At 39.5% G+C, this 13,830-nt stretch overlaps 1 protein-coding gene across 2 annotated transcripts; it reads right to left on the minus strand.

Annotated features, from left to right (window-relative positions):
• Positions 1 to 7,648: 7,648 nt before the first annotated feature.
• ak1 (adenylate kinase 1) lies at positions 7,649 to 13,514 on the minus strand. Of its 2 annotated transcripts, XM_031754636.2 has the most exons (7): positions 13,361 to 13,514; positions 10,081 to 10,115; positions 9,426 to 9,461; positions 9,155 to 9,318; positions 8,847 to 8,963; positions 8,571 to 8,762; positions 7,649 to 8,470 (listed from the first exon to the last, which is right to left on the minus strand). In XM_031754636.2, exons 2-7 carry the CDS (start codon positions 10,085 to 10,087, stop codon positions 8,405 to 8,407), a joined length of 582 nt encoding a protein of 193 aa, XP_031610496.1. In that variant the 5' UTR covers positions 10,088 to 10,115; positions 13,361 to 13,514; the 3' UTR covers positions 7,649 to 8,404. The 2 variants fall into 2 exon arrangements, with proteins under 2 accessions (XP_031610496.1, XP_039471744.1); XM_039615810.1 differs by lacking the exons at positions 10,081 to 10,115; positions 13,361 to 13,514 and adding an exon at positions 9,563 to 9,691.
• Positions 13,515 to 13,830: the final 316 nt, after the last annotated feature.

Raw genomic sequence — 13,830 nt, forward strand, 5'->3', positions numbered from 1 at the left:
TAATCATTCCAACACTTTGCAGAGTCGTTAGCACAGAGAATTAAGACAGTTCTTAATGTAAAAGTGGGCCCAGCCCAATATTAGCAAACTGTACCTAATGGAGTGTCTGGTGAGTGTATATTAGAAGCATCCACTCATTCTGGTCACCAGTGTGTTGTTAGACCTTTTCTTAATATATTAGGTTTGTTGTGATGAAAAGCAAGATTGATCAGGCTCAGAGGTGTCATGAAAACCAGTGCAACAAAAGCATTTACCGTAATTACAAAACTGCTGCTGCGAGCAAATTTACTGAGCTGTGCCTGCAGTCAGTGGTGAAACAGATTAAAGCGGTATTCCCAAAGATACATCTAGATATCCAAGTTTCTGTTCCACACTTGTCCAAATGTGTTTGGAGAAGACCAAATGGCACATCTGCCACACAACAGAGCACAGGTGTTACCAAATATATATCAACAAGAAGGTGTTTCAGCAATTACTGTCACATTTGGTTATTTCTCATCTTTCAGTGAGACAAGAAGGTTCAGATGTCTGCTCGTCTCATGCACATACATACAAAGTCCAAGCTGCCCAGAGCTGACGGCACACTTTTAGAACAAATAAATTGTTGCTCATTTTGAGTTATGCATGTTCATTTCTATTTCCGGTCACACACCTATTCATGTACAGTATTGTCCCCAGACCAACACAGAATTGTGTAATATGGAAATAAGTTTTTGTATGCCTCAGGGAAGCATAATCGGTGTCATTACAGTGCTATTATGGAAATTACACACCTATTATCAGGTAAAGGTCAGTGCTGTGTTTAATGGTCTATACTTAGGAAACCGATGCATAATTTAAAGATATTAGCAGGTCCATTTTAGTTAAAATTATTTACCAGGTGTCACTGCAGGTGCTTTTCCTATGTACACCATTTTCTACTAATATCCCCACAATGGAGTAAATGCCAATAATTACCATATCGCACAAAGGACGTGCATTTTGTGACTCCCGTTTGTGGTTGTGATGGTGCAAAGTAGCACATGGACACTATAGATTATTTAAAGTGTATTAAGATGGGATTGTTTTGGACTAGGATCCAAGAAGTCAAACGCTAAGTTTGACAGCTGCATAGTAAGCAAGGTCAGTGTCACCTGCAATCAGTTACAACAAGACAGTTTTCAAGTTTCAGTTAAAAGGCAGAATACAATTTCACCAATGAGGGGGAAAATGCAGTCTGTTGTCAGTTGAGTGCTGTTTATCTCTAACAGTTAGGAGCAAATTCACAAGTGAAGTGCTACAGGGGGGGATGGGAAAAGGAGACAGAAGTAAAAGACCAAAACATTTTAAAAGTGAGAGAAACCATATTCACAGTTTAACAGAAAAATGGTATTTATGTATCAATTTGAAGATCATCACTGGGCCACACCCGTACGTTTTTTGGCACTTAACTACTCCCTCAGTTTTTGTGCTATTTTCACCGTTCAAATCTTAAAAAATTCTGCTCTTTCCAGCTATGACTTTTGGTGCTCCTCACTTCTATACTTTTTGAGATATTGAATTTTTTATGCAATATTTTTTGCCCATTTCTTCCACTTTATCCATGGCGTGACTGATTTTGCTTGCTGGGATGAGCTGTGTTTTAGCTCAGTGAGATGAGCTGCCGTTCTCAGACTGGGAGGCCCGGGTTCAAATCCTGCTTATGGCAACATTTCTTTCAGTTAACAGTTAAACTTTTTAACTCTTTTTAACACAAATTTCAGCTTTTTCACCCCTTTTCAGCAAAATTTTCAGTTTTTTCTGCTGTTTTCAGAAAAAACCTCTTTACAATAGAAATTCTGCTGATTCACCTCTTTTCAGTGCAACATTCTGCTTCTTTACCACTTTTCAGCAGAAATTCTGCTGATTCACCTCTTTTCTGCAGAATTTTCAGCCTTTTCACCTCTTATCAGCACAATTCTCAGCAGCTTATGCTTATGGCAACAATTTTTTCAGTTCACAGTTAAACTTTGTTTTACTCTTTTCAACACAATTTTCAGCTTTTTCACCCCTTTTCAGCACAAATCCCAGCTTTTTCAGCTGTTTTCAGCAGAAACTCTTTTCAGCAGAAATTCTGCTGATTCACCTCTTTTCTCCAGAATTTTCAGCCTTTTCACCTCTTATAAGCAAAATTCGCAGCAACTTCTGCTCATTTCAGAAGAAATTCTGCTGATTCACCTATTTTCTACAAATTTTTCATCTTTTTCACTTCTCTGAACAAAGGTCAGCAGCTTCTGCTCATTTAGCAGACTTGTCATTTTCTCAATCTCTGTTGTTGTGTGAATTAGTTTGGTTGAGTGAGATGAGTAGCCGCTTTGAGACCAGGAGGGCTGGGTTCGAATCCTCGTCATGTCAGTATTTCTTTTCAGTACATGTCTCAGCTTCTTTATCCCCTGTCAGTAGAATTTTTGGCTTAACACCACTTTTCAGCAAAAATTTCTGCTTCTACACCTATTTTCAGCAGCATTTTCAGTTTCCTCAATGCCATACAATTTTTGCACTTTTTCATGTTTTTCAGTTATTTTCAGCAGACAGCTTCAGCGTTACAGCATCCACACAGCATTTTCGCAGGAAATGCAAATTTTTCTAGTCTCATTTAAATCATGATTTATTTACTAAATTTGTTCCCACACCACATTTTGTCACATTTTACTTTAACTAATATGCAATTTTTTTTTCATGGCTGGCTTTTCAGTGCCAGCAAAGTGGATATGAGACATCATTAAAGTTATTCTTACATTCATAACCTGCAAATATGAAGACTGAGCAATCCAGAATTGAGACTAAAACATACGGCTCAAAAACTCAAGGAAACATTTAAACATTTTGGCATTTTTTAAAATTGTACATACATTAATTAATTACTTATTTAACATTTCAAAAATATTTTGTTATTTGTAATTATTTGTAAGAACGCCTTGTCATTGTTTTTTATTTAAAAAGAAATAGTGTGACATTTTTACAAGCTGCTTACTTTAAAAACCAAAACTGGAAAAAAAAAAAAAAAAGTTCGATTTTTCTTTGAACTGTGTTTATGTTTGACTACATCAGCCTCACAAAGAAAGAGTGAGAGCTCTAAAGAGTAGACACAACATCCTTTTTGCACTGAACAGACTCGGAGGAGTCATCGTCGTATCAAATCAACAATGCAACAAAAGCGTTCGCAGTAATCACAAAAGTCCTGTAGCAAACAAACTTGCACAAACAGCAACTCTGCAGTTTTGTGGCTTTCTTTCATTTTCTCTCTCTCTAATGATTTACATGTGCAATATAGGGATGTAAAAGAAATATTTAACTGCCTAAATCACCCTGAAATTACACAGTTTAGTGGACATGTTTAATGAAGGCAGCGCATGTCTCTAAGTCTGGTTAGTATTCTGTGTATGGACTCTGTAAAATGACCTCATTCCTTCAGGCAGCATGAACAAAGAAGTGCACATAGGATGTGACACTAAACAGAGACAATTGCATGCTACATGTGTTTGATGCTCAAACAACTGCAGTGCTCTTGTACTGAGGTGTATATCACACTTTGCATTTGCTTCAGGTATTTAATTCCCTCTGAAGCTAAAGGACAGTAGCCCTCTGCTTCAATGGCATTCCTTTTTTATTGGAGCCAGCCCCCAACTCTCCACCCCCACCCATGCGTCCTTTTTCAATAACAGGAAACAATCGGCCGTCGTCTTTCATCACAAGTTGACGTTGGTTCCCGCACGGTGCCACTTGGTCTCTGTGGTGGTGCCAGCCAGCCCGTGCTATGCAGTCCACAGCAAAGTAGAAGGAGAATGGGGACTATGAGCCAGCTTACTTATTTCCTTATCGTACTCCGAGGGGGGATCTGACACATGGCCTTCCACTGGTAATTTCACAGGCTGATACCAGATGAACAGAAGTCTGTCCGTTTTACAAAGCAATTGAACCTACACCCACAATCCCCTATGGTGTTTAATTGGCAAGACCCTCATTATAGAAAAGTCCCACTTGCAAAATCATATCTCACCTTTAAAAGTAATCCAAGGCTTTTGTTAGAGTGCATTTATCTTTGAGTTAAATGAGCGGCCCTGGTTATTTTTAGCCTTAAAGCCGTGAGTAACAGTCTGTGACAGTCTGAAAGCAGGTTATTTTCTCAGGAAGTTGAACCCCCCCCCCCCTCAAAAAAAAGAAAAACTCTGTATACATAAGTTACTGGTAGCTGGAATGACTCCCATGAGATACCTGATGTCTGGGATAAACAAAGCCCAACAAGCCTTTGCTTAGAATTTCTAGCTGACGTTAGACTCTGTTGTGAAAATAAGTGAAAGCAGTTATACATCATGCACACATTTTTTTCAGATCAACTTATCTGCCTCTGCTGAAATCTTACACATGGACTGTTTCATTTACACATTTGAAATTTACCTTTTAACCAGGTTTTAAAGCAAATCCTTTTGTGCATGTGAGGTCATTCACTGTTTAAAAAACCTCCACAGGGGGGCGCTGAAAAAAATATCAAGTCCTAATACTGAGGCTATGAAGAAATAAGCACTAGTGTTGAGTTTTCAGAACTTCCCTGCTTGTAGTTCAGTAGGCAGGTGTTAGACTTGGAACACTGCATAAAACCTATTAGTAAAAAAAGAGTGTAAAGATGTACAAATCATTTTGACTTAGTAGTGAATTAGACTTCCAAGCAATGGAAGGCAAGGGAGGAAAAATGTTGCTGAGTTCAGGAAGGACTGAAGTAGTAAGGAAAACTACAAAGAAGGTATTTGGTGTATCCTCTGGACAGAAGAAGGCAATGACACATGGTGGTGAAAAAAAAGCAAGCGAGGAGGACAGAAGGAGGACTGTTAGTGAAACTTTAGGTGACCCCTAAAAGGAAGTCAAAATAAAACAAAATCAATTAAACCTCTACTGATCAAACTCACAAATATATAATCTTTAATATGTTACTTTAAATTTTATGTTAACAACACTCCCTATGCTGCTTTGATAAAGCTGTAATATGGGCTACAAAACACTGGAAAACTTTTCTTTCACTCATAATTACAGAAAGAGTTTACCACTCAGTGACAGGCTATGTGGGCAAATAATTTAAAAATGATGCTTTTCAACATAAAACTGCAAAGAATTGGGGGGGGGGGTTCTATTCATACTGCATAGTAGGTGATGTATCTTCATACTGTAGATAACACATATCATTAAATAATCCAGAGAATGTAAAGCAGCATTTAACTGCAAGGGGCAACACCAGAAAAAGAAAATGCACATCACAACACTAAAAACCACTGACAGTGAACATACATCATCAATACCTCTGCACACGCAGCTCATGCAATGAAAAAAAACATATAAACAACATACAGAAATGCCACCATTTCCACTGAGCCCGAGCTCATTAAAGATGGACTCAGGCAAAGTGAAGAACTGTCTCTTGGTCCAACCAAGTCATGGACACCAAGCCTGTGGTTTGAGGAGGCAAGAGATTTTCCAGCTTGTTATGAGCAGCTGTTATGTATTGTTGTTATAACTTCAAAAGCCAGTAAGACATCTATATATATAGCATCTACATATATGTATATAAATATATGTATATGTAGGGGTCTAGGGGCTTGAAGGTCCTGTGCTGTATCTTAGCAGCTGGATAGCGTAGTGGTAAGACTATACGCCTTTGGAGTCGGAGTTGCAAGTTTGCTTCCCGCCCGGGGTGTCTGTATCCAGGAAAGGTTCTAAGGCTAGATTCCCCATGCTAAGCCAATCTGCCGCAGACATGAGGTTTTTCAAAATAAATATGAAGTCATGTCAGCTTGGACGTCGCCCGGATTAACAAGGTCCAGATGTTGAGTAACCAGGACACCCTGATGAGAAGTGGGCTACTGGAACAAGAAGGCATCAGTGGGCAAGAGATGAAATTTTTATATATGAATGTTTTTGAAGAATCATATGCAGAGAATGCCAAACTACAATCTGCACACTCATCAGAATTCTTCCATAGCAAAAGAGTCTAGGTGCAAATGTGGCCTGTCTGCAATGCAGGCCTGCCACCTATTGAAAATATTTGCCACAATATCAAATGAAAAATGTAATGAAGTAGGTCTCTTCTTTTATACATTAATTTTTACAAAACATCACACAGTGTTGTGTAAAAAAAGTCTTGAGCCAATCTTTATTTTGTTACATTCTTGCTTTCAAAGAACTAGATGTATAATTCTTGAAGTGTAACAAGATGATTCCCCAAATCCTATTAGTTTAAGATTTGGCATATCTCAGCATGCTGTGCAGTAGTCCTTAAAAATGTTAAGGACACTGATGATCGACATCCAAAAGTCATGTACTTAAGGGCCTGGGCCTTTAGCTGATCCATCTACTGTTCACCAAAACCTCATCAGAAATTGTCTTACTGGACAGAAGAGAAACAGGGATAAGAGGCTGAGGTATGCCAGATTAGCCAAGAAGTGGACTGAAAACCAGTGGCAACAGGTCTGATGGAGTGATGGAGATACAGTGAGTATCAACAACCTTCTGCAAAACATGGTGGAGGCTTTATTGTGGGTTTGTGGTTGCATTCCAGCCAGTAGTTTAGTTGATCTTTTTAAAATTGATGGAAATATGAACGGATAAAAGTGCCATCAGATTTTGATCCCCCCTGCAATACCATCTGATTATCAAAAATTTCAATTTTCATCATACCAATGATCCATAACACTCAGAAGCAACTCAGACTTTAACATTATTAAAGCAGAGTGGGATCAACAAAAGCAAGCCAATATCCTAAGAAGAGCTTTGAATGCCCTTCAAGATGCCTGGACTACTTAAATAAACTAAAAGCAACTAGTAACAGAGCAAGAAATAAAGGGGGACTCAAAACATTTGCTCTGTATTGTATATTTTTTTAGTAAATCACAATAGGTTAGCTTGGGTGGAGAGCCCAAATTTGCAGGGCTGTAGGTAAGTAGACACGAGCACACACTTAGGGTTGCTGTCACCCCCCCTCTCCCTCTCACCTCTCTCCCCCATTCAGAGACATGCGCCTCTGTCTTTCTTTCTCTGCTGTACGTGATAAATTCCACTGCGACCTCTGGTCATTCCCTTTGTTTTCTACCTTTATTAAGTAAGACCAGCATTCCTAGCATTCAAGCCGCATCCTCAATGGCTTCATGAAAGCGCTTACAGACGCCTTCTCCTGATTGACTTTCCGATGGACACATCCTGTGCACCTTTCAGAGGTCGTTTTCCTCTTCCTTGTCCCTGCAGCGCACGGTCATGATCAGAGCTCTCCTCTGAGAGTAGTCCGGATACCTGCCGCAGTGTTTGCTTGGCCAGCTGGAAATGTGTGTTTGTGTGTGTGAGCGAGAGGAAGATAAGAGGCAAGTGAAGACCAGGTGGTCACCAAGGTCTTAAAGGAAAACTTTATAACAGGAGAGGACTGGCTCGCAGCGTTCTGCATCCTGTTGTGTCTACAAGCTTCAGCAATACCACTGTTTCCCCTTTTGAACTCGTAAGCCTCGTCACAGTCCCCTTTTTAGGTGTGCTTGTTGTTGTCCAGGATTCCTCACAATATGACTTTGTATATTTTTTTATGCACTGTAAAGAACACAGTATGTTTTTTTAAGTATTACTACAGACTGCAGGGCAATGGTAACACGATCACCAGTAATAAATCAAATTGTTTTTTATTATAGGCTATTTTAATCTTTCATTTTTACATATACCACATTATAGAAATACATGTAACATGTGTATATCTTAATGAAAAAATAGAAAAGAAATTGAACATTTTTGTGCTTTAAATGTAACTGTAAATAGATGAACAGAAATGACCGTGTGAAGTTAAAAGCGGTCAGCAACTGTAATTTAAAAGCTCCATCAACGTACATGAAAATGGAGTTCCACCAGTTTGTCCACAGTGGGTGATCTCTGCAGTTATTTAATGGCACAATGTATAAAGAAGTCATTAACTCTTGGTTCTAATACGGCAGCGCTTAAGAGGGGAAAAAGGGGGAGTGTAAAGTGCGTGTTTGACCAAGTGTAGGCCTTAAAGGTTAGAAGGTGGTTAACATTTCTTGTATACAGCTCCACTGAGTTGTAGACAGGCCTGCATCCATATCTGTAAATGTTAAGTATAGAATGGAAACAAGGCTTATACGTTGTACATATAGAGATATTTTTTAAAGTTGCTTCACACAGATTCATTTCTGTGTAACTTTAAAACTTTAGGTTCTTATTGCTGGATTAGGAATAAAGTTAAGACATCTTTGAGATTTCATGGCCAAATGAGTTGAAAGTGTATTGTTTCTCTTTCGTTTTTGCTCTTTTTGTTGTTTTTTTGTTTGTTTTTTTGAAACTCACATTGAGAAATTTGAAAACAAAATAACAATCAGACACAGGCCCATCTAGTTATGCTGCTTTACTACAGCACATCAATCGCCTTGGAGACTTGGACGAAGACATCATCCACTGGCAGCTCTGAGTCAACCTAGGCAAAATAAGATGACAATGGATGCGTTAGAATATATGTTGACGTTTCACATGAGACTCAAATGTTGTTTTTCCGCTGTCACAGCAGTCGTACACACCTTCCTGACAATACCACGGCTCTCATAAAAGGCAATCACTGGCTCGGTTGCTTTGTAATACAGGTCCAGGCGCTTCTTGATGGTCTCCTCGTTGTCATCAGAGCGGCCGCTGGTCTCACCGCGTTTCAAAAGCCTCTTGACCATCGTCTCTGATTTTGCGTCGACGTACAGCAGCAAGCAGGGTTTGCCGATCTGGGATCAAAGACAGTTTGTTCATTTAAGCTTCCTTCTTTCTTTTTTTTAAATCATTGCTGCAAAGATGAATTAAGCCCATACCTTCTTCTCAAACTCCTCCCCCTGCTTCACCTCACGGGGATAGCCATCAATAAGGAAACCCTTGGAGACATCAGCCTTGGCAATCATGGCTTCCTTAATCATGTCTAAGACTGTGTCCTGCAGGTAGCCCCAAAAGATTATGATCAATCTTCACTATGATATGGCACTGACAAAAAAGCTGCATTAGAAGAGCTGACGCTTGTATTTTATCTTTTCATTTAGTATTGGACAAAAAAAACATGAAACCTTTTATTTTCTTTTAAATTATGTATACTCGCAATTAATTCCGTTATAGTGCCCTCTCTTACCAAAGGTACAAGTTCTCCCTTCTGCATGATGGCCTGGAGCTGCTTGCCCCTCTCAGAGCCAGAAGCCACCTCAGCACGGAGCAGATCCCCAGATGACAGGTGAGTGTAGCCGTACTTTGCCACTATCTTCTCACACTGGGTGCCCTTTCCAGAGCCAGGCCCACCTATAAAAAGAAGATTTAAAAACAAAAAAAACAGTCATGTGGCATAAAGGCAAATAAAAGTTAAATGTGCTACTGCTAAAGTGCTAAGAGCGGCTCAGGATACTAACCCACAACAAAGATGATCTTGGCATCTTTGAGCTTGTCTGAAATGAGCAGGCACAGACAAAATTATACATGCATGATTCTGGAAGTTTTTCTTGACAGCAAAAGTTCAAATCACAAGGAAAATGTTTTTGCAACAAACCGTCTTGATAGTTGAATGTGCAGGACAGACGCGCACACGATGAAGAAGAACACACGTCCATTTTTAGCTGCTGCAACAGGCTGTTTAGACTGAGCTTGTTTATGTCTAGGTTAGTGCTATTGCTTAAATAGTGTTGGCATGGCAACTGTTGTCACCCCTTGTTTTGTTGCCAAGTGTTCCCAGGCACTTATAACAAAGTCTGAATTGCAAATCTAACCAATAAGGCCATTTCCATTTGTTCTTAATCATATTCTGCGATCGTGTCTGGGTTTTTCATTAAATGCAGTATCACGACAAAGAATCCGAGCGCAATATTTTTAAAATGTACATATTAAAACCTTCACTGTGTTCTCCAAACTGTCCAAAAGAGGGCAGTAGAGTCCATGGAAACGCAAAAGTCTGTCTGCTTTCCTTTACTCCATTAGATTAATAATAAACACACAAATGAACACGTTCCACCTCATTAATCATCAGTAACGAGACATTTATAATAATACTTGAACAGGTGTGTTAATTACCTGCCATTGTGTTACGTCTGAGTGTTTTCGGTCAACTAAAAGAGAGAAAAGGACACAGAAAAGTAAATATATTCACAGAAGATACATACAGCAAGCAAGGTCAAGCAAGGTCAAGCAAGGCATAGATTTATAGGTAGCCCTTTAATGTATAAATCAATAACTTTGGTTTATGTATGCACGATCACCTTAATTACTGTGCCAGATTTAGGCTATAATCACCATAACAGGGTCATTTTCACCTCTACATATTCTTTAAGCAATACAGGAGAGTTTTGTGTGCTCAGAAGATCAAATTGCTCTATTTAAAATAGTTTTTTTTAATTCCCAACATAAAATTGAAAATAATTTGGAGATTTCAGTATTTATAATTAAAAGTTTAACAGAATTCGTATGAAATCTTTAAGAAATGGGCATAAAAGCAGAGAAAATTTTGGAGTAGATATTATAACAATTTTATATTTTACACAATATTCCAACGTTTTGGAGGAAATTGGTTTTAGTAAAGGTGGCAATATTACTATTCCTGGTAAAGTCACTACAGTTAGTTTGTGTGTGTGTTTTGTATAGTATAATGTAGGAAAAGCCAGTTTTCTGGTGTGTCATTGAGAGTACAGTGTACTGAGCACGATTGAGCAGACACAACAGCACGCAGCATGCTGTTAATGGCAACCCTGCTTTTCTTTCCTATAGTGTAAAAGCTGTTATGAGCATATTTTGATTAACAAAACCTTCGGCGTAATAAAATACATTTTAGTGCTGTATTAATAGACCTGGGCATATCTAAAAAAGACAATAGCCAGTTTGTTTCCTGTTTACACGTCCGTTTTAGCTGACTCAAAGACAGAAGTCTGAAGAATGAGGAAGAAGGCTGGGTTGCTGGCATAAATAGACATGTTCAAGTAGCTGCATGTCCGTCTGAACGTACAGTTGAAAAACAAAATACTTTAAAGCAGTGCCAGTCAAAAATATGCCCACACACTCTGTCAAAGTTGTCATGTTTTGTTTCCTAAATTAAATGGATTTCTCTCACACAGCTCCTGTGCACTGAGGTGAGTTCAAGGTCAGAATGTCCCCTTTTGCACTACTTGTGTGCCTTTGGAGTTATGCATACAGCACTTTTTGGCTATTGTGCTTGTTACTATGTTACGCACATGAAACAAATTGGCTAGCTATAGTCTTAAAGTAACCTAAGAAGCTGCTGGTGTGTGAAATTAAATGTGTGTCAAAAGGCAAGGGAGTACTTCTCAGGTTACTTGGTGCCTCCAAGTATCTTGGCATCGGCACTAAAAAGGAAAGGACACACTGTACACCAGAAAAAAAACATTATATGCTAACAAATATCTTCATAGGTACAGGGTTGGACATTTTGAGTGTAATCGTGGAACGTGTATTTGAATGAACAACTAAAAAACAGTGTTTTAGGATTTTAATATTTAATAGGAGTTAAATACTCCTCAAGGATCTCCAGGAACTGTTTTTCTGTGGCAAGATTTTATTAGCACTGCATTAAAAGAACCACAACTCGAGGAGTAGCATTAAATTCATTGAAACAAACCTGACCTGGTGACATTGCAGCAGTTTGCATTTTATCTAGCCCTTGCAATTCAACTAGTACAGTTTGCATAGTGCCAGGTTGCAAAATACGCTTGCAGAACAGTGCGACATGAGTCATTTTATGGCTAAACTGCCGGACAGAAAAAGTAAGATATACATTAAAGTATACTTAATCTGAAGGAAACTTGTACATTCCTAAACCTAATGTGTGCTTCTTGGTTTGTATTAAAAGTTTGTCAGCTTGTTCTCTGATTCTCACTTGCACTACACCTCAGTGCTCCCTGCCGTTGCTTCTCAGGTGTCCAGTTTTATGTCAGCAGCCATTAACCCTGTGGTCTGGGTAAATGTCACTCGGAGGCTGACATCTGAGTCAGCACAGAGCCTGTTTTGGGAGTCTCGGTGTGGCCTATTATGGTGCCACCTTCTGTGTCCCGACATGTCATATGTGTTCTAACTCCTGATTCCACAACTCCTAGGTGTGGGCATGGCATTTAACACTGTCTGCAATTATGGAAGGGAAACTACATACAGTGGTTTTCCCACAGCATGGTTGTTTCATTACATTTCCTCGGGAGAGTCTTAACAGAGACGTGGTGTCCAAATTGTCCCTTATATAATCTTGCAATATGAAAATTCAATTCAGTCCAATCAAGTGCTGAAATTATTTAGAGAACCTGATATATCAGTGATGGTCTATTCATATATGCAGTTTGGGATTTTTTAATTCTATCTTTACAGATCCTACAATCACCATTACATCCATCCTAAGGAAGATGGGACAGTCCATCTTGCCTGCACCACCCTCATGTCTAATTACCGTTTTTAAACATGCGGCCCTGCTAAAAAAAGCCTCGAGCCGATGTGCAGCTGTTAAAGGGTATCTGTCAAGCATTCCCAAAAAGCCCATGGAGATGAAGCTCTGACTGACCGCCCCTGAAAGCAAAACACAGAAAGCGATGATCTAATAGTACATTCTCCCTGTAAATCGTTTGGTTACCAGGGTGCTCTGCGGTTTTAATTGAGAGCGCTGTCCCTTTAAGGGAAATCAGGGGACCCTTTGACGTCAGTGCGGTGGGAGATATTCCGTGTTGTTTGTGAAAGGATGGAGCATAAGACATTCAATTGTTTGCTGTGGGTGTTATTAATGTGTCTGTGTTCCAAATTGCACGTAAAGACAGGAATCAATAGCACTCAGGCCTCATCAGCTGCTAATGATCCTCGCGGGCTCTAAAAGCTTTGCAGCGGACTTTAATGGCTACGCGGGATTGCATGAAAATGCCCTTTTAAATGGCTGCAGGTTCAGGAGAATGTTGACACGGTATTAAAGTAGAAGGAAACCAGGGAAGGAAAAGTCAAAGCAAAACAAGCAAATACAATCAGTGCTAATTATAGTTTTTGGGATAATTATGATGTAATGCCTTAAGTAACAACACTGTGAATGACAGACGAGCCCTGCATGCCTTTACACTGCAAAGAAATCCATGATTGGCTCCTTTGGCACATAAAGAAAAAAAGAACCATTTTAAAGTGTGACTAAACGGTCCCATGACAGTTACCATAAGAACCTCTGCCTCTGTCATTCCCACTCTCCATCCCGTCAAACTGCCCTGCCCACTTTGTCTCTCCGATATTCCTCTATTTGTCTCCCTCTCTGACAAACTCAGCCCTGTTCAGAGGCGTTTCCTGCCTGTTCTTCCTCTATAGAGCCTTTGTCCTCTGTACTGACCTCTCTTTCGCGTTGTGGCTTTAGATGTCAGCGCAAGGGGCTGCTCTCCCTGGATCCCCGTGTGCGTGTGACTGTACAGTTCCTGCTGCACGCCAGCCCTCCCTCCCGGCTTCTATGCCTTTTTATAGCTCGGCTGAGCCTGCTCAAATCTGCATTGCATTCTGGGTAGGAGGGAGGAAAGAAGGGATGATGGACAGGAGGAAGTGTGGAAAGCGGAGTGGCATGGTCTGACAGCTGCACATCAGTACACCCTCTTAGTAAATTAAAATCTTGTGGTCAGTGTGTCTTTGCAAGTTTTGGGGGATATCTGATGAGAAGAAGGGGACATGTGACATGCAAAAATGCTCAAAGTGTTTGAGGAAGTCTGATTAAGTGATATGTAACCATGAAAAAACACAGATGCATTGTAATGGTGTTTTTTAACCTAATATTGAGAGAATGTATAATTATTATATAATAGAATTGCAGTT

The sequence above is a fragment of the Oreochromis aureus genome, linkage group 7 (assembly GCF_013358895.1).
Source record: "Oreochromis aureus strain Israel breed Guangdong linkage group 7, ZZ_aureus, whole genome shotgun sequence".
NCBI classification, from domain to species: Eukaryota; Metazoa; Chordata; class Actinopteri; order Cichliformes; family Cichlidae; genus Oreochromis; species Oreochromis aureus.

Excerpts from the sequence above, each read along its gene's own strand:
- ak1 (XM_039615810.1), bottom strand. The coding sequence starts at position 9,623 with ATGGACGTGTGTTCTTCTTCATCGTGTGCGCGTCTGTCCTGCACATTC. Across the intron at positions 9,462-9,562 it reads CACATTCAACTATCAAGACG|ACAAGCTCAAAGATGCCAAG; the intron begins GTTTGTTGCAAA and ends TGCTCATTTCAG. Across the intron at positions 8,763-8,846 it reads GGGAGGAGTTTGAGAAGAAG|ATCGGCAAACCCTGCTTGCT; the intron begins GTATGGGCTTAA and ends CTTTGATCCCAG.